This window comes from Aspergillus ochraceoroseus (genome assembly GCF_002846915.1).
Source record: "Aspergillus ochraceoroseus IBT 24754 chromosome Unknown P175scaffold_6, whole genome shotgun sequence".
In the NCBI taxonomy this organism is placed as follows: Eukaryota; Fungi; Ascomycota; class Eurotiomycetes; order Eurotiales; family Aspergillaceae; genus Aspergillus; species Aspergillus ochraceoroseus.
The window spans coordinates 1,220,674-1,240,676 of record NW_024468481.1 but is presented as its reverse complement, the minus strand read 5'-3'; the positions used below and the strand labels follow the sequence as shown (position 1 = coordinate 1,240,676).

Genomic DNA, 20,003 nt, shown 5'->3' with positions numbered 1-20,003 from the left:
AATAAGAATTTTACTATTAAGAAGCTTATTTTATAACTTTTACTTCTAATTATAGATATTATAATTTTTTATAATATAATTAAGATTATTCTTATATAATATAAAAAGGATTTTACCTATTAATAAGCTAATATTAAAATAAGACTTAATATTAGCTTCTTTCTTTATTATTTTATAATAGCAAAGCTTTATATATATTAAATAGGGAGTAGGATTATAATTATATAAAGTATTCTTAATCTTAAGATATTATATTTTATTATTAGATCTAAGCTTTAAATATACTTTATATAAGTATTTTATAAATTAAGTCTTTTTTTTTTAAGAGTACTCTTTTTTATTAATTTAATTTTAATATTCCCCTCTATAGCTATAATATAAATAGACTAAATATATTTCTTTCTTTTTATTAATTTTGTATTATTTTAATTACTTAGTAGTTAAGATATATTCTTACTATATAATAAATAAATTAAGAAATTTTATAACTGCTAGTTAGGATAGGAAGGTCTAGTTAGTTAGTAGAGGAAGTAGCTAAGGCCTGACCTTACTAGCATCCTTGCTATTGTCTAAGCTCTTATATCTAATAAGATTAGATAGTATTTTAGTAGTCTGCGTGGTCTACATATATTTAGTGTAGTTATTAATACTATAATATGTATAATAATAATAATATTCTATAAAATTACCCTAATACTAAACTATATATAGCAAGAAAAAAAATCATGTGATAAATAGGTATGGCATTATTAGGTTAGGGGGTGTAGCATGATTGGGAAGGGGTGTGGTTGGATTGATACAGGGTGTGGCGTTAACAGTCCCCCAGAGATAAGTCATACATACTCTGTAACCAACCAACCAACCAACCAACTATATAGATAGGTATGACAAACTATACTATACTAACTAGTCAACTAGTCAACTAGTCAACTAATAATAACCTTGATTCAATTTCAGCTAGCGAGAGCAGCAGAGCGGCAGAGCCTAACCAGTTAACTAGTGAAAGAATCCTTTACATAGATCTATAACTAACTAACTAACTAACTAACTAACTAACTAACTAGTTAGTTAGTGGACAGAGAGCATTGTACTTTATACCTACTACCTGCCTGCCTAACCCGTGACCTAACTAGATAGGGGCTCAGGGCAAATTCATTTATTATATTATTATTTGGATTTCGACTCAATAGAGAATACAGAATAGGGCATGCATGCATATATACAGGAAAGAAAGAAAGAAAGAAAGAAAGAAAGAAAGAAAGATAGAGGGAACTAACTAACTAACTAATTAAATCTAACTAACCAACTACATCATAAAAGTAGTAAATAGGTATGTAGTGCCATCTGTTTATTTATTTATTTATTTATAATTTCTAGTCATTGCTTTTATTTGCTTGCTTGCGTGCGTGCGTGCGTGCGTGCCTGTGTAAAGTTGTAATTTTGATATTTTATAGTCTCATGTGCATTTCTCCAATATACTATACTGCTGTACTCTCGATAATACTATTTAGGAGAGAAAAACAAAACAAAAAAAAAAAAAAAAAAAAAAAAAAAACAGAGAGAGAGAGAGAGAGGAGGGAAGATTACCTGCGTCTTCCGACGCGAATCCCCCCCCTTCCGCTTTGCTTGCCGCGGATGTCTCTCCGTTTCTGGACGCCGCTGGGTCCGTGTGTCTTGGGCATGCCGAGTCCACGACGGCCCGGTTGGTTGGGGCCACTGCCTCTCCTGGCGCCGGAACCAGCAAAGGACGAGGACTGCCTGTTGTTGTTGTTGTTGTTGTTGTTGTTGTTGTTATTGTTGTTGTTGTTATCGTCCACGTCCATGTCCATGTCGTCTCCGCGCTGCGACTTCTTCTTCTGCGATTGCGCCATCCGCAGCTTGCCACGCTGGCCGCGACGGACCGCGTCCGGTCCACTGACGGCCTGGACGTAGGCGTTGATGCCGCTCTCGCCGGCGTCATTGGCTGCCTCGAGATTCCCCGACATTTCCACGTCCGCGGCTTCGGTGTCGTCGCCGCCGCCGAGGATCAGGCGGCCGTCGGGACCAACCTTGGCGGCTCGCTTGCGACGGGACGACCCGGGACCGGTGTTGAGGAACCGCACGCTAGGCTTGGTGGTGGAGATGTTGGCGAGGGCGTCGGGAGCCAGCAGATCCAGGGGGTTATCTTCCGGTGAGAGTTCGCGGATGTACTGCTCGCTTTGCTTGCCCTTGTGGCGGAATTTGCGGCCGCCCTTCTGAGAGTGGGCGTGGGTAACGCCGTCTTCGTCGACGTCGATCTCACTAGCGTCATCATCGGAGTCGGAGAAATCAGAGTCGTAGACGGCCTTGTCGAAGGCGTTGCTGAAGGATTTGCCGGTCTTGTCGGCTCCGGCACTGGCACTGGCACCAGCGGCCTCGTCATCCTCGTCGTCGTCTTCGCCCTGCTCACCTTCCTTCCTCTTCTTCTTGCGGCGCTCGCGCTGTTTGCGGATGTTGACGACGAGTTTGCGGTCCGCTTCGCCAACGAATTCCTCGAGCGGAGCGGCGCCGAAACGTCGGATGAGTCGGTCCAGGATACCCTTGACCTTACTACGGAGGCGGCCCTTGTGTTCCTTGCTCCATACCATGAGGTTGGGAACGAGGGTGTTGAGACGGGGGCGGAGCATGTCATCCGGTAGCACGACAACAGCGACCTTAACGAAACCGAGGACAGAACGGACGATCTCGCGGTTGTTGCTGGTGAGGAACAGTTCCACCGTTTGGACGAGATCCGAGCGCATAGCAGGCTGGAGGTCCTGGTGGAAGTCGAAGAACAGCCGTGAAAGCGCAGTCACGGACGCAGCAACCATGTGAGGAGAACTGCCAGCCAAACCAGCAGACACCATGGTGAAAAACTCCTCGATTGTTGCGGGGGCCTCGGGTGCGTTATCGGGCATGTGAGGCACGAGCGAGTTGCGGATCATGGTGCCCGCGGGATTTAGCTCAGGATCAACGGTTCTCTTTGCAAGGTGGATGAGCAGGTCGAAGGAAGCCGTTCGAGCCTTTTCGTTACTCTCCTTGCAGCCCAGCACGACCTCGGAGAGGATGGAAGGAATGAAATGCAGATCAGAGGTTGGGAGGTAAGTGACGAGTTCGTGGATGGCGAGCATGCGGTCCCGACGCGCGGAGGCAGGGGTTTTGTCAGAGGTAGAAAGCATAAGGCCCTGGAGCTCAGCATTCCGCTCACGTAGCGCGGAAACTCCAGTTTCTGTCGAAGCCAAGCGCGGGATCAGCTTGTAGGCTTTCTTAATAAGCTGCTGGTCGTTGGTACTGCCATTCAGGATCGCTGCCGCCATAGCAAAGAGGCTTGCGAAGCTCGAGCGAGGAAGATAGATCGACATAGCAATCACCAAGTCGATAAGTGTATGCGAGGTTGGGGGCATCTTGTCTCCAGAGCCGGTGGACTGGTTGCCCTGCTTGGCGGCTTCCTGCTCGGAAACAACAGATGACTCCAACATAGAAGTTACCCGGGTGAATGTGTCGTTCAGTTCCTAAAGTAGGCAAGAATTTAGCTATGCTAGGAAAACAGAAAAGATGGGAAAAAAAAAGGGGGGGGGGGGGATCTGACGAACCTTCTCAGGAGTGATGCTCAGGTAGGCATTAATACACTGCAGGATGTAACCTCTGTAGTGAGGCAGTGTCTGACTGTACACATTGAATAGCACCGCCAGAAGGTTGCTAGCAAAGCTAGCCAAATGGGCAATGTTCTTCTTCGCAGCGGCCTTGGTAATCCGACGCTGCAAGATCAGATCATCTTCCGCCTTCTCAACAGACAGGATGGCCTGGTTGGACTCTACGAGGTTCTGCAACGCTCTGCAGATGTCCACTCGCAAGTCTGTCTGTTTGTAGAGGATATTCGACAGAAGCTCCGCGAAGCTCTGATCAAAGGATTCGACAAGATCCAGGGGCAGCTCGCAGTAACCGGGAAGGATGGCCCAGGTCTGCTGAACCAGGGTCTCAAAGATCTTCACCTCGACGGATTTCTCCGCAGAGGTAAAGTCCATGATCTTCTGATATAGGGCCTCGCTAAGGGGCACAAATTCCGAGCGGAAATGGCCAAGATTGGTGTTGGTGACGCTGTCGCGCAGAATAGGGAGCAACCAGACACGACCGGGTTGACCGGGTTTCTGCTGAATGAGGTTCAAAGGTAAGATTTCGAGAACAGCTTCGGGGCCCATAGCCTCCACCGCGCTACCAAGAACATTGTCTGCTTCTTTCTTTCCCTGGAAGGAATCGTTGCTGCGAAGCTCACCGATGGTGCGGACGATATCATCCAAGAACGGGCTTGATCGCCACTTGAAGCTTTCAAACATCGCCGCACAGACATTGAACACTTCGGACCACGCCGCTTGGTACTTGACCGAAAGCAGATCCTTGGTCGCCTTTGCAAGCTTCTCCAAAGTCTTCTCATCATACACCGAGGGTTCAATGATGACACTGTCCGGAATACAGTTGGCGACAAACGAAACCAGACATTCCGAAGCGGACACTCGAATGTTACTCGACGGGGACGCCAAGTAACCGGAAATCATGTTGAACAGGTCGGGCAGCTTCTCAAAGGTATCTTCGGGGCTAATCTGCGCGGAAACATCATAGCCACGAGACAAAACCGCAATCCAGGGGGGAAGCAGCTGAGAATCATTCTGCGCGGGTTTCAATTCGGAAATCGCCTCGAGAAGACGGGGAAGTTTCGACGAAGAAAATTCATTAGCCATGCTGGAGAAAATCACCTCAAAGACCTCAAAGGCGCCCATGGTGATGTATTCGTTGCTCGAGCGAGAAGCATTCATGAGCAACTCGCAGAGCGGTTCGATCTTCTTGCTTGGCCAGCCGCCCGACGCAACGGCCACTGTTTTCACCAGCTGCAGGGAATGGATCACGAGGGGGTCGCTGTTATCTCGACTGTGGGGGTCGTGGCGGCCGCGCTTCTGCTTCGAGGCCGCGGTAATACTGTCGCCCAACGTTCGCAGGGAAGTCTCTGCGCACATATCGGCGGCCGGATGGTCCAGTGAGGGGCTAGGCGGGGGGGACTTGAGGACCTTGATCAAGGCATCCTGGGCCCTCTTGCGCACTTTCGGACGGTGGTCCACGGCGAGACTGAGCAGGCCCGCGATAGCCCGCCGGGGCCCGATCTGGGTGTGTGGGAGGTTCCACGCGGGCGCATCCTGGGCGACCAGGAGCGATTCCAAGCAGCCAATAGACGGTCGGAGGAGCGGCGCTTCAACTTCTGGGAGGGACAGCGCGGGCGCAAGGTTGGTGAGAATCTGAGAGAACTTGGAACGGAGGATGGGAGCGGGCACGTAGGTAGTTGTGGTATCGAGCAGGTAGACGACAGAGGTCGCCAAATCCTTGTTGACGATGCCTTGCGAGGCCGACAGCGACTGGGCGAGGAGGGCAAGAAGTGCAGCGAAATACGCAGTAGGCGAGAAATCAGCCTTTTGGTCTCGAAGAGTGTCTTCCACAGCAGACAGCACCACAGCAGTCTGGAGAGAAAGTTAGCATGGTAGAAGAGTGGTGACGGGAGGACGGAGCCACTGACATGGTGCTGGTTCTGCAATTTAGGAGACTTGATCTTCTCGAGCTTCTCTGCCAGGGTCGCCATGATGGAGAAGACGGACCGGCCGGCAAATTGAGAAGACGTTCCAACAGCGAATACGTTGGTCGTTGAAGCAGAGAAGAGAAGAAGTTTGCAGGATGGCGGAGGCTCTTTTTTTTTTTTTTTTTTGTGGTCCGCCTTGAAAAAAAAAGGTACAAGATTCTTGGCGGCGGTAATCGATAAGTCGGACTTCATCGTTAATTAAATAGAAGAAGATATACGATTTAATGTATTCTAATTGTGACTCTCTTGAGGTGATTGAGAGAGAATTAATTAATACATTTTATTCTTCTTCTTTTTTTTTTTTTTTTTTTTTCAAAAAAAAAAAGGAGTCGCAAAACCCACAGGTATTCATTTCTGCACCACCACCACACACAAAGGGATGCGAAGATTAGGACATATCAAGTATATCAGGAAATAAAGGAGAAAAAAAAATATAAAATAAAAAGGCATAATAAAACATAGTCATCGTCAAACATGGCTTCTATCTCCACTGACCAGGCCATATCCGCTCAAATGTAGCCCCCCACCATATTCGGAACATATCCCACTCAGTGCCTCTCGCGACTCCATCAACGCGTTGGCTCGCGGTTTCTAGCGAAGCAATCGGCGACGGCACTGCATTTCGAGACGCCAGGGGCTGTTGATCGCCGGAATCTCCGCGATTGTTCCGGAAGAGAGAAAGAGAGAGGAAGAGCATTCCGCAGCCTCGAGACGACACATCGCCAGGCTGGCAATAAATGTCTTGCAAGAACCAACCGACTATCTTGCCCTTTGGTGCACACAACCAAGGTCTGCCTTGTTCCTATCTCAGGCTATCTACCTCCTTGGGGTAATCGCACATACTGATCGACGGGGATGGTCGATCAGGGAAGAGAAGAAACAGAAAGGGCGGCCATTCGGACTTGGACATCGCTAGTTGATCTAGAAAAGGATCTCTCCGCTGTGTTCGGCTTCGAACCCAAGGCCTTGTAGTTTGTTGTTTCGCTTTTTGTCTCCAGTTTTCCGCGCATTATCTTCTTTCTGTTTTAGCTCGAAGACTTCCTGGAAGGGGGCTTTTTGGATGGTTGATGGCATATCGTCTTCTTTGTCGAGATCCTGTACGAAATAAGCATGGAGTCTCTCTCTCTCTCTCTCTCTCTCTCTCTCTCTCCCCAAACGCAACACACAGACAAAAGTAGGAAACAAAACAAGACATACAATCTCACCCAAAAGCAACACATTCTCGCCACGAACCAAAAACACTCCGCGAGGAATATCCGCATACAAATTCCCCGCATAAATGCGTTCAACCGTATCCTGAAGCACAAGGTTGGCTAACACCAAGCAGCGCAATCCCATCTTAGCAATCGCCGCGAAACCAATATCAAGCAAAGCAGAAGACCCTACCGAATTGATCCCACGTCCTCAGCACCCCGATAAGTTTCCTCCCATCTCGCAAAACCAAAACCAGTTTCTCTAGGTATGGTTATTAGCTTGCGTTCCCTTTTTTCCGAGTTAGATGAGGAGGGGGAAGGAAACGCACTATCTGTCAGGTCTAGTAGCTGCGCGGCGGTGGTGAACATCTGGGGCGGTAGTTGCGGCGGCCCTTGGGACATGGGACCAAGCATGTTGGTTTGCGCGGGGAATCCCTGCGGCGGCTGGGTTCCTTGTTGGTTACCTGAGGGAGGGTCATGGATTGCGAGTCGCTCCATTCTGTCAATTGATCGTGGCAATTGAGTGGTTTAGATGGTGGGTGGGTGGCGGTTTGATTGAGCTGGGGAGAGGGGGTGGGAGATCCTCGGGAATAGATATATCAAACGGTGAAGAAGCGTAGATGAGATATGAAAAGGGGGGGAGGGGTTCTTAATCTGTGAGAAATATGGCAGTGTCGAGTCGAGCTCGAGGTTGATGCTGAGGCTGGACTTTTTGACGCTTTTGCAGCATTGGATGTGGAGCGAAGGAGATGTTTGTTCTGTTTGCTTTGTGGTGTGGATTTCCATCGATGAGTCTTCGATGTCTACAAATCGGTTGGAGGTAAAATACACCCAGGAATGAGTTTTTAGAATATAGATAAAGGAAGGCTAAGGATCTGAATTCATCAAACAGGATTACTGTCACCACATGAATACAGGAGTATATGAATCGGATAGATCGTTGATTGATCAGTTTCCTTCATAATGGTACCTAAATCTCGATCGTAGGCTATTTTTATGGCTCGTCCCATGTGTTCTTTTATCGAGACACCATTCCCCCCCCCCCCCCCCCCCCCCCCAAAAATACATTCATAATACAGACATCAAAAATAAGAAAAAGAAATATCATGGCTAAAGAGTTGAATCGAGCAGTCAAGCGAAAAGAGAATCAAAACCATCATGGAAGAACGGGTTGAATTGCATTATGCATACATCGTGTTTCTCATCTTGCCTAACCGGTAGGCTTTCTTTTGTTTCTTCTTCTTCTTCTTCTTCTTCTTCTTGCCCCCTTCTAGGGGATGGATGGATATCAGGATATCATATGATGTCAAGGGTATACGTAAAATACCCCGCACACCTCCTGGTCCGTACAGGTAGGGTTGGGTTTCAGGGAGCACATGTTTTGTATAATGTATGCTGGAGGGTTGTGAGACTGATAGAGCCCACGCAAGGGGTTCGATTAAGCAACATTGACACCCCGGCGCTGCCCGCGCATTCTTTCCTCTCGTCGTCGACTATAAGGCGCACAGTACGGCTCATCCGAAGAGCCGATACTCGCGCGAACAGGTTCCTGTGAGCGATGGTATGCCGGGCTCGACGGCGGCGGCGCAAGCTGCATTACCTTGAACTGGTCGACGCTGATCACCCGCAGGCGGTAGAGATACTGCATTAATTCGAAATCGGGTCGACTCCCTGCTAGAGTCTCGCCCTGCTGATAGTGGGCTACGTCGACGTGCTCGAGCAGGAGGTCCCACGCTCGGTGGTGCGGGGTGCTGGTGAACCGTTCGCCGGGGCAAAGAGGGCACCGGGCCGTGTCTGGGGGTTCGTGGGTTCGGAAGTGACTTAGGACATGGGTTTTCCATTCCTCGGCGTCATCGAATGTGTCCTGACAGTCTAGGATGTGGAAGAGACATATGTATCTGTGGGGTTGGTTGAGAGGTGGCGCTGACGGAGAGGGGGGATGAATAAGATGCTGTCGTTGACGAAGATGACGACGACGACGACGATGATGGCGGTGGTGATGTTGGGGAGGATGACTGGGAGGGACGACGAGAGCCCCCGTACCGTCGTCTTCGAGGATGCCATGGCCTACAATGTCTGATGCCCACATCGTGTCCAACGACAAGCTTGACGACCCAGCAGCCGACGACGCACTGTCACTTGACAAGGAGGGGACAGCCACGGCTACCGCCGGTGTTGAATCTGAGTGTTGCAGGAGGGTTCTAGCGGCAACGCTCTCCAGATTGCCCCCATCGCAACACCTCGTACTCTCCCCGTCCGGGTCCATCGTTGGGAATTCTCGACGACTAACTCTAGCTCCGGCTCCGGCTCCGGCGTCTATATCTGATAGACGCACCACCAGGGAAAGCACACGGAAACGCGATACAATCTGCAAAACTACCCGATCGGTCCTGTTTCCATATTCTTAGTCTATGAACAGCGAGTATAGACCGCAGCCCCGACCATGGTTGCAAAATGACTGCACCACCAATCCCATACTCCGTTTTCTACGGGGTAGGTTGACGGGCAACATCAAAGATATATCATATCATATATCAACTTGATATAAAAGATTCGCAGGAAAAGAAGGAAAGGAGCGGGGGGGGGAGGGTGAATTTGGCCAACTCGTTACCTTTTTATATCGACCGCCGTGTGCCAGTTCAAACCAGTCGGGGGGAAAAAAAAAAAAAGCAAAGCAAGCACAGGGATAATACCCCACGAAATCCCCCTCTCTCTGTATCTCTCTGGTTCAGGCCGAAACAGACTTGCTAGTGGACATACCTAATCCAAGCACAAGGCAGCTGCATCGACTACGAGGGTCCAGATGGAAACGGACGAGTCAGCAGCCATGGTTGAGATGGAATAACATCCAGAGCGAACAACCGGTAGCGGAAGATGAAGAACGAACGGACGAAAAGAGGGGAGAGAGACGAGTAGTTTCTCCGGTGAGGTCGGAGCACATCATCCGATCGATCCTCATCCCCCCGTCCCACGCAGATGAAATAATAACAATGTGGTTCTCATGGCAAAGAACCCTAGTATCTTTTCCGCAGCCATCTACTACTCCCTTATTAGTATCACCGCGCCCCTTCGCTGAATTCGGGGGCTAAAAAAAAAAAAAAACCAACTTCCGGGAAAATTTCGTCTCACAGAGCCAATCCTGACCTGTGCGCTACCGGACGGGGAGGATAACTTCCCATGAGGATCTCGCGGGGTTCTCCGATTCCAAAAGCCTTCAACGTGGATGGCTATCTACTTCACCCTGTGAATCAAATGAGGTTGGAAAGAGTCTGGTTTTCATTTGAAGATATCATCATAGTAGAGTTGAAGAAATCTAAGTGGAAAAGAGTATAGTCAAGACACGAAGGGAATTGAAATTAAGAGGGTTCAACCTCAGAGAACATAGTAAATAACAGCTGAAGAGCTTAATCCGATTGGAGAGGATCTCACAGAAAACCCCAGATGGTTTATAAGAGAAGAGAAGAAAACAAAAAAAAAAAAAAAAAGGGCAAAGATATCCCATCCATCTATCAGGAGTGACGCCTCGCAAAGTTACTAGTATAATCAAACAGGAAACAGGAAACAGGAAAAAAAAAAAAAAAAAAAAAAAGCAGCCTGACCGCCTGACACCAATGATGCCCATGAACCAAACAATAAATGCACAAGGAGTCTATTTCGTAGCGCGCATAAGAGGAAACTTGAAATTTGTAACCTAGAAACGGTCCGCCAGATCACCGCCTGCAATGGAGTTGCTGCTTGACGACGAAACCGATGTAAATCCAGACGTGGGATTTAACATATCCTGCACTGCCACTTTGGGTACTTGAGGAACAGGAAGCTTCCTCTGTGTTCCGTCGGGTCGCGACATGATATCGCTGATGCTGGGGCCAACATGAGCCTGGGTGGGGCTGTAGTAGTTGGGGCCGTCGGGCTGGGGCTCCATGGGGGCCAGAGCAGGAGTGTGGTGAAGGGACAGGTGGCGAATCGAAGGCAGGTGCAGTTCGCTAGCGCCCAGAGGTTTCAGTCGTGGCGAGTGTGCAGGAGTAGCCAGAGGAGTGTGGTCGGGGGTGGGGGAGAGAGAGTCATGGGAGAAGGTGGGTGAAGAAGGAGCGGTCGAGTTAGGCGAGTTAGGCCTAGAGCGCTTGACACGATGGGAATAGCCATCCTCGTCGTCGTGAGAGTGCGAGCGGCTCATGCTGTGTGAGATCGCATAAGCACTGAGGGAAGGCAGACGGTTGTTCCCGTGATGACGAGAGCTAAACAGGTGGCTACGCTGACCGGCGTGGAATCCGTAGTGTTCATCGCGCTCCACCTGCGAAGCAGCAGTAGCAAGCAGGTTGATGTCAATGCCAGATGAGGCACGGTCGCTGTTACGAGAGTAAGGCCCCAGATTCGAGCGCATGTGACCGGCGTAGTTGGAGAAAGAGTGTGGAGGCGAGATGTCCGGAGATCCAACCTGCGAGACGGGCGCAGAGCGGGTGATGGGTTTGCTAGGAGGAGGCATCATCGATCCAGCATTACTATTGGCCATGGTATTGCTATCCTGGTTGGCGGCAGCCGCAGCAGCCGCTAGATGCTGAGCCTTGTTGCCCCGTCTCGAGTTCGGGTTGTTGTGGATTCGCGAGTGGCGAGTGAGTTCATCGGAGCGACTGAAGCGCTTCGTGCAGCCGGGGAACTGACATGCGTGCGGCTTCTCACCTGTGTGTGTGCGGATGTGTCTGGTTTGATGTTCCAGACGGTGAAAAGCGCGATCACACAGGGGGCATTTGTACGGTCGGGGAAGATCCTGGCGAGCTTCCTCTGTTGCGGGACGCGCCCCCTTCATGAGGGGAGGCAGCAGGCTCACCGAAGAGGCCATTGAGGAAGTTGACTGAGCACTTGTGGGAGTGGAGGGGGTCTTGGAGGCGTCCCCAGGGGTGGACGGAGTAGCGGTGGTAGTGCTGTGGTTGTTCCGGGGGTTCAGCAGATTAGAAAAATCCACTGAGGTAGCTGGTTGTGGCATGTGAAGCTGCTCGTCCGAATGCAGCTGCGATGAGGCCAAGGCAGGACAGAGCTGGACTTTTTGAAGGACACGTTCGGAGGGGAAGTGTAGTCAGGAGCTAAACCGGCGAAGGCGATCACCACCCTATTACGTCCTAGACTAGGCCTTGACCAGGAGGAAGATATCGAGATGGCGCAAGGAGTATAACCAAGTCCAGACTGAGCCCTTTAACGACAGGTAAAGGTACGACAATTCGAGAGAGAAAAAGGAGACAGGATTTGCACAGGAAAAGACTAGTCAGCCCCCCTGATTAAAATCAAGGGATTCGGATGGTCTGAAGGTGATAAGATGGATTGCAGCCCGTTCCGGGGAATTGATGGGGGCGATGGAGAGTATGAGGTCGAGAGGGACGAAGTCGAACAAAGGTTTCGAAAGAAGAAAGAGAGGGAAAATAAAAGAAAAATCTGGAGAACAATCTGGGGGAAGGAGGATATAAAAATGAGGATTGGAATGGAGGGGAGGGGAAGAAGAATGAAACGGAGCTCGGGGGAGGGGAGGAAAAGAAAAGAGGTTACAGAGGGAGGGGCGTTTATCGGAATCGGAGCAGAAAAAAAAAAAAGAAAAAGAAAAAAAGAAAAAAAAACTTGCAAGTGTGCTTTGTGTGGGGATGAAATTATGAATATTGGGGGGCAAAAAAAAAAAAAAAAAAAAAAAAAGGAAAAAGAGAAAAGAAAGAAAATCAAATAAAATCAAATAAATCACAAAAAAAGAACGTGCTCAAACCAGATCGGCTGCTTTGCTTGGAGATTCACCCGGCCCGGGTTAGTAGTGGGGGAACATCTTTTTCTTACCATCATCATACCAGTCCTACATCGTCACATAGTGTACAAAGGTCTCGAAAAAAATCAAAATCCATGTAGATGAGGATATCTCTTATTCTTCCAGAATTTTGGCTACTATAGGTACTGCTCGATGCACAGCGAGTGTCTGTAGTACAGGAATAAAATACATAAAAAAACGACAAGAAAAAGAATGTGGGGCGGAGTAGTACGGAGTACTCAATAGGGGGGAAGATGAAATGCTGTGGGGATTTAGTAGAGGTGCGTGTCTGTATTGCTCCAGAGTAAAGTACAGTGTGTACTAAACTTCCGAACCGGCTATCGCGGAAGATATGGGAATCCTGATAACTTAGTCTATGACTGTTCCGTAGGACATTTCGAGACCTTATTATTATTACTCTGGATTATTTCGAGGAATTACAATCAGCCATGTGATGGATAAGGAATCCTTTCCTTCCCTTCCCTTCTTTGTACTCCGTATTCTGGAGTGGACAAATATTAGATCACTGGTTTGGAGCGTATCTGGGGTCGAAACGAGGGCTTGGGGATTGCCTAATCTAGACCTGCCGATCAACAACCTGGGAATGGTTGGCTGAGGTGATAAAAATAAAAATCCCAGCCGGGCGGATAGCAGAGCCCAATGGGAGCTGGGAACTGCCAGATGTGACGAAGCCTAAGCCAAGTGGCAGGGCTACTAAGGTACAAGTCATACGATGGAACAATGGATGAGAAACCTTCAATCCATCTTTTCTAACTTCTGGAGACACGAAAATATGCCGGGATGACGCCCCAGGCGGGTAACAATCGGAATTGCGGGGTGGGAAAAAAAAATAATACTTATTCTTATTGATACACTCATAGTTGCCATAACATAAACTCATTGCATCAGTCTCATGAGTCACACACTTTTGGGGATTTTCAAGAGCATTCGAAACTCTGTTCTGCTCTAAAAGACTTAACCCTAATTTTAGGGCTTCAGAATAACCATGCAGTGTATTTCGATCATCCGAAAGCCTCCTTACGCTCCAGCTCATTCTTTGGATGTCCCCCCAAAAACACCCTGCATCGTTTCATCGGCGGCTCGAGACGTGGCTGGGCATGAAGGATTCTGACGACGGCCAAAACAAGGGGAAGATTCGGGAATTGTCTCCCCAGATACCACCAGCGTTACACGGGTGACCTCCCAGAATCATGATTGAAAAAGATCGGTTGTATGCAGATAACGACCCTGACACTGACATGGGCAGAAATCGTTGGTCAGCAGGGCAGATATTAACTAGTTAGTTAACTACTCCGTAGTTTCCATAGGAGCTAGGATAAAGAAAGATACGGATCCGGGTTTCCAAGACGTCAACCTCACTTTAGATACCAGATCCATCATAAATAACCCTGCCTTGTCTCTGATGGACTTTACAAGTTACCGACTACAGATTGTCAAGAATGAAGGTTATCTCGGTCGTCCAAGAGGAATGGGAAACATTCCCCACCAACTTGGATAACTGCGCGATACCGAAGGTACTCCGTACCTAGGTAGGTATCGTGGTTGCTGGCTGGACGCTGATAGGATAAACTCGGATGATCAGCAGATATCGCAGCCAAGTTCAGTCTCGATAGAGTACTACCCAAGTAGGGAATTATATATTAATGCAGGGAATTATTACCTTTGCCGCGGCAACAGCAAGTTAGGTCAGTAGTATGTGTGTGGGGGGGTCAGAAATAACTTCTCTCCCAAGACATCAAGAGTACCTAGGTAGTTAGCCCTGGAATTTGGAATGGATTCAATTCCCCAGAACTGACTGGGATATCGTGTACTAAGAACGCAGGTACACGCACCAGTGATTTCGCAATTATTATACTACTAGTAATTCCTGGGGTGTTCTGGTCGGCAAATAGTAGTTTTCTCCCTAGGATAAAGCAGTACTACCTAGGTAAAAAAGATAATTGAAACCACATAATGATCAAGATAGAAACACTCCACATTTCCAAGGGGAAATCGAATTCCATTTCAGGAGTCTAAAGAAACAGTTGGAGAGCTTCCCTGCAAATGATCGTACCACTGGTTCTACCCTTGCGATTTATCATGTTTCGAGATTCACTCTCTTTCCTCGGTGTCTGTGAAGTTTGCATATCTTTGGACCCGTCTCGGTTCATCGGGAATTTCAAGCGATACACAAACAAGAAAAGTAAGCGATGATAAATGAGACCACATCATTACCGCCATGTCTGCTACAGATCGCCAGCTGAAGCCGTTCATCCGAAAATCGCCGATGCTTTCTACGGAAATACCACAAAAGCCTAATGGTAATAGTTACTGATAAGGTGAGTTCTTCTTATCAATAATAATCATCTTCATATATGTACTCTCGAGTCTCTCCACAGGTTATCCGTCGCAAATCATTGCGGGGTGAATCCGCCCCTCTTCTACTGCTCGAGCCTAGTAGATAGTAGTTTTCTATATCGCAATCTTGAGTTTCAACACCGGTAAAGTGGAATTCCGATCTTGGTATCCTTCGATCCGAAATCGCTTTTCCTTTTCCCTAGAGTTGTCAATCTCGCAATTACACAATTAGTCAATTCATTTGCGACACGGTGTAGTTACAGATTACAGAGTAGAGGGCCCCGTACGTGGACCATGCATGGGCCCATTTTGCCAATTCTGGTGTTGCCTGATGTTCTCTCTCTCTCTCTCTCTCTCTCTCTCTCTGCTTGTATGGTGTCATTGATTGAGTACCTAGGTCGTAGCCGATACCACATGTATCCGGTGCAGAGGACAGCCAATGCCTGATCGAGATAAGGAATCTTCTTTTCGAAATGTACCTAGTATACCTTAGGTAGGTATCCCCGATAAAACTCCTGGAGCTTCGTCCGTTGGGCTATATTTCCACGGTTCAAGATGAGGCGCAGATGAAATGGTATTCGCTACGCCAGCTCAAGGCGGAACTATACCTGTGGTCTGTATCTGGATATATAACGATGGCGCTGCAAAGCGCAAGTCATGACGTGCCCGATGGTGGACGACATTCTTCCAAGTATTGCAGCCGTACTTTCTTTAGAAGGAACATCTATCTATTATATTATATGGAAAATATACCTAGACTGCTATTAACTTTGAGTGAGCACTAGGTATATACTAGTAGTTGGAAACCCAAAGGGCAACAAGTCAGCCGAGCACAGCCGCCGTCCTCGCCCGGTTACATTCCTCGCTCCCAAGGACAACGGTTTATTACCATTACCTATGATTAACCTGAGCAAGGCAAGGAAGGTCTACCCTGTACGGTTACAGTTTGGTGACATTCTTCATGCTTGGCGGGCTATGGGCTATGATATGCGGGGGCGGAATCTGGGGAAGAATCATTGGGAAATAAATTAACAGCCCAGATAATAACTTCAGACCGAAATAATCATCATAATATCTACTAATAAGCATACTCCGTATCCCGAAGGACAAGGATGCACCACTTGAGCTTTCTAGCCTAATAATAAAGATATCCCATAGCCTTATCTAGGCGTGCATCGTGTCAGACTCACAAAGCCACCACCACTACTAAGCCAGAGTCAGCTCTACTCTAACGACAGATTGTCTCTCCAGCCCCAGGTCAGATGTGTGTTTTTAGATAGATAGCAAGACAGCCTGTTCTCTGGGGGTACTCCGTACGGGAAGGGAAACAGTTACAATACAGAAACAAATCGATACGTCCCGTAGCCTCCGCCCAGCACAACCACCACGGCCTTTTACCTTCCTTAACCACACGCACAGTCTGTACTCTGTAACGCACTAACTTTACCTAGGAATAGGATAAGTTACAAACCCCCTTCTCCCTCCCTCCTCCCCACAAGGTACCAAGACCAGCGATCTGGGATCCACAAGCTTCTGGAACGGAGGAGCTTTGGCCCAATGAAACAGGGGTACCGTATCATGCTGATATCACTGTTGTTGTTGTTGTTGTTGCAGTTTCGCCCCCCAGGTTATGCGGGGCCGCAATGGAATGATAAATGAATAATAGCTGTATTAATGGTTTCAAATATGCTTACTTATTTATATATATACATAGTTATACCTAAGTTATATATACTCCGTAGTATACTAGAGTACTACTGAGCACTCTAGTGCTAGCCCCCCTGGGTAGTGGCTACGGGCTACGGGCTACGGCGCTACGTGTAGAATTGGAAGCCATGCATGCATGAACCCTGAGACTGAACCTCGAGCCTCTTTTGCACGCCCGATGCGTCCTGGGGGTATGATTGGCGGAAATGAAATATTCCCGCAGATATCAACCTCCTAACCTTACCTAAGGTACTAACTAGTAGTACTAGTAATGCCGAAACTACCAACTGTATCACATCACATCACTTATCAGCCTCTCGGATTCTGTCAGTGTCTACGTAGGTACAGGGGGGGGGGGGGGGGGGGGGTTCTGCGGGTCTGGAGCGATCGAGCAGGGATTGCGAAGGGCAGCCCTGGAGCAGCCTTGGTTCTTGGGGAAAAAAAAAAAAAAAAAAAGATCATACCTAATATTCTACATGTAGGACGGGCGGAGAAGCAGGCGATCGAAATAACGGGTGGTTCTACCACAGATTCAGATATACAGTACTATCTCTCCCGCACACCTGTCCGTACCGTATAGGGAGAGCGGCTAATATCGAGAATCATGATACCATTCAGCTGAAGATCTACAAGGGGTTTTGTTTCCCCGTGAATTCTGTCCAGAATACGGAGTACGGGAGTACCCAGGGTCTACTTCTACTTACCTTACCGGAGCCAGCGGTAGTTGTAGGAGGAGGGGCAGAGGAGTAATCTCGGTCAAAATCCGGGAAAAAAAAAATAATATACGGGGTACGGGTGTCTGGATTAGATAATCAACCGAGATTAGGATAGGATAGGATAGGATAGGATGCCACGTCGCCTCAACCCTCGCACTTACGGAGCACCTAGCAGACAAGGTAGGGGATAAAAGTATGTATTTAGTATTTACGCGCGGGTAAGTTTAGCCCAAAGGCAAAATCGGAGCTTCAAACAAAACATCACCAAACCTAGTCAGTCAGCTACGCAAATTGGGTGGTTCCGTAAAGAGATGTTCTCCGTCCGGAGAAGCCCCATAATTGCTGGTAAACTTGGTAAGTTACGGAAGTGTATCGATTTGGGGAAGGGGGGAACGGAATTATGGGGCGCAAGGAAAGAAATCTTTTTTAGTACGGAGTAGATAACTAAGTAGTTACTTTTTGTATTTGGTCAGCTCCGGGAAAATACTCTCGAGTACCTAATAGCCTGAGCTACTCCGTACCTAACTTTTGTTGCTCGCTATCTTTGGAGAACCGTCCTTCCGGCTCAGCTGATCCATATCCCCAAACTGAAAAAGAAGGGGATAAAAGTACTCAGGCCAGGCAGGAATTGGAGGTCCTTATTCCTTATTTTTTTTTCCCTAGGAGCGATTAGTGAGGTACTAGTGAATCTGCACTCTGCATTCTGAATACTGGAGGGATGGAGCTTGGAGCTTGGAGCATTAAGATGAAGAGGACAAAAGGGGAAATCTTTTTCGATGCTGCCGTCAAAATACGAGGGGAAATAATGAATACCACCATGCTCTGGAGCCTGGATAGAGATTGTCCCGTTGAGTGGCTCATCGCTTCCCCCTGAATACCATCTTTAGCCGGAACCCCCTTTCCAGCTCGATTTGGGATAGTAAGGGTAAAAATCGTACCCCAGCTTTTGTGGGAGCTGAAGCCTGAGGATGATGATGTCAGGTTCATCTTCACATGTTTACAGAGTACGGAGTACTCTACCTACGGAGTACTATGTACTACTAGTAGTCTTGTACTACTAGTACGGAGTAGTACAAGCTGTACCTAGAATCTTACGGTCCTGAGCCAGAGTTAGGTATTGGCAGACCAAGTATATTTCAACGGGGTGCTCCACAATACTTGCGGTATCTCTGGGGCTATCATTCAATCGTTGCGCCTGCGGCTAGAGAATAATTATTGAATGATTAATATCCTTGGTGCCTCTAGTTACTACACTGCAATTGATCCTGGATTGCAGAAATATCTAAGCTACCTTAAGTCATACCACTACTATCAGTACTGCTACTAACCACCATCTACTCCGTAATTTAAACTGTAAAAGCTGGGGCAATATTACCAGATAAGGAAAAGGCAGATGGGACTCTGATTTGATTGCGTCATGCAAATGATTTGCAGCTAATCCAGGAGTTGAGACATGGTCCTGCTTTAGTGTGGCGCGCGGCCCTCTTCCTAGATGACAATCTCCCGCGCCTGGACTGTTCTAAGTCTGGGATACGGAACAATCTCCGCACCTGGTATTCTTGTAATATCATTTATAGATATTGTATGAGAAACCGAGAATCAGTAGAAGAGGAAGCAATCTAAAAGAATAAGGTATCTATAACTTAGGATGATGAGGATGATACTGGTGTATGTGAATATTAAATGTAAGAGATACCTGATTATCCGGAGGACAGCACTCCGTTACTCTTCCTCTATGATCAAAAAAAAACATCGGATGGTTCCGGAAGAATATCGGGGATTCCGGGAGGGCGTGATTCGACATTAAAAGCTGGCTGGTTCAACTGGAATTTTTTATCTCTCATGAAATTTTTTTTAGTCAAATGCGGAGAGGCGTTCTTACCTAATCATCCCCCTCACAATTCTCCCTATCCGAAAGAGCGCCTCGGTGAAGAGGGGGGCTATAATCGGAATTCTTCTGTTGTCCCGGACGGACATTGTCCGTTCAGGCAAATTCCCTTTTACTACTCCGTACGGAGCACACATTCCTGGCTAGTGAGAAGGTGTTGCTGTAATTTTTAATCACTCCACAGATTTCCTCGGCATTTCCGTCCCGAGTCTTTTTCCTGGAGCTCCTTTTCACCGACCCTGTCCCGAATCCCGTGCTGGTGGCCTGAGCCCGCGATAGGATGACAAGATGGCAACTAAGCCGGCACTTTTCTGGTACGGCAGGTTTACCTTGCAGAGTATGGGGAAGTTTCTGCCGGAGTAACATTTTTTTGGCCTGTGATTCTGGGCTTTGATAACAGCAACCACTAGCACTTTTTAAGGTTGCCTAAGGGTACAATTGGATTACTGTTTTCGGAAATCTGTGTAACTATTATCCATCTTCTTCGTTAAACCTCGGCCTCTCGACTCATCACCAAGTACAGTACTCCCGTAACTGACTGGTATATCGTAGACTTGTCCCCCTGTTCTCTATCGTAATGTGGTTCATGATGAAAATTTTTTTTTCTTTGGGCTGATGCTTGCCTGACTGGGTCTGTGTGGATATCTGACATAGCGGTGAGTGGGAAAAATTCAGATGTCTCCATAGAAAACGGTTCTTCTCCATATCCTGCAAAGGTCGTTCCACTATATGTTCTTTTTTGCCT

At 47.8% G+C, this 20,003-nt stretch overlaps 6 protein-coding genes across 6 annotated transcripts; 1 reads left to right on the top strand and 5 right to left on the bottom strand.

Moving 5' to 3' along the window:
* Positions 1 to 1,583: 1,583 nt before the first annotated feature.
* P175DRAFT_0517709 (mRNA-binding protein RRP12) lies at positions 1,584 to 5,655 on the bottom strand (the record flags this gene model as incomplete). The annotated part of the gene is made up of 3 exons (XM_040898998.1): positions 5,558 to 5,655; positions 3,591 to 5,501; positions 1,584 to 3,509 (listed from the first exon to the last, which is right to left on the bottom strand). Exons 1-3 carry the CDS (start codon positions 5,618 to 5,620, stop codon positions 1,584 to 1,586), a joined length of 3,900 nt encoding a protein of 1,299 aa, XP_040750829.1. The 5' UTR covers positions 5,621 to 5,655.
* Positions 5,656 to 6,538: 883 nt separating this feature from the next.
* P175DRAFT_0440405 (U6 snRNA-associated Sm-like protein LSm1) lies at positions 6,539 to 7,308 on the bottom strand (the record flags this gene model as incomplete). Its single annotated transcript, XM_040894018.1, has 4 exons — positions 6,539 to 6,712; positions 6,815 to 6,930; positions 7,004 to 7,072; positions 7,140 to 7,308. The coding sequence occupies 4 exons, from the start codon at positions 7,306 to 7,308 to the stop codon at positions 6,539 to 6,541; spliced, it is 528 nt and encodes a 175-aa protein (XP_040750828.1).
* Positions 7,309 to 7,920: 612 nt separating this feature from the next.
* Positions 7,921 to 9,501, bottom strand: P175DRAFT_0502977 (uncharacterized protein). The gene has a single exon (XM_040897520.1). The coding sequence runs from the start codon at positions 9,074 to 9,076 to the stop codon at positions 8,249 to 8,251; it is 828 nt and encodes a 275-aa protein (XP_040750827.1). The 5' UTR covers positions 9,077 to 9,501; the 3' UTR covers positions 7,921 to 8,248.
* Positions 9,502 to 10,501: 1,000 nt separating this feature from the next.
* On the bottom strand, positions 10,502 to 11,791 carry P175DRAFT_0525008 (C2H2-type zinc finger protein; the record flags this gene model as incomplete). The annotated part of the gene is made up of 1 exon (XM_040899401.1): positions 10,502 to 11,791. One exon carries the CDS (start codon positions 11,789 to 11,791, stop codon positions 10,502 to 10,504), a length of 1,290 nt encoding a protein of 429 aa, XP_040750826.1.
* Positions 11,792 to 14,828: 3,037 nt separating this feature from the next.
* P175DRAFT_0558996 (uncharacterized protein) lies at positions 14,829 to 15,635 on the top strand. Its single transcript, XM_040900887.1, has 2 exons — positions 14,829 to 14,910; positions 14,989 to 15,635. The coding sequence occupies exon 2, from the start codon at positions 15,242 to 15,244 to the stop codon at positions 15,392 to 15,394; it is 153 nt and encodes a 50-aa protein (XP_040750825.1). The 5' UTR covers positions 14,829 to 14,910; positions 14,989 to 15,241; the 3' UTR covers positions 15,395 to 15,635.
* Positions 15,636 to 19,738: 4,103 nt separating this feature from the next.
* On the bottom strand, positions 19,739 to 19,968 carry P175DRAFT_0502973 (uncharacterized protein). Its single transcript, XM_040897519.1, has one exon. It carries the CDS (start codon positions 19,941 to 19,943, stop codon positions 19,746 to 19,748), a length of 198 nt encoding a protein of 65 aa, XP_040750824.1. The 5' UTR covers positions 19,944 to 19,968; the 3' UTR covers positions 19,739 to 19,745.
* Positions 19,969 to 20,003: the final 35 nt, after the last annotated feature.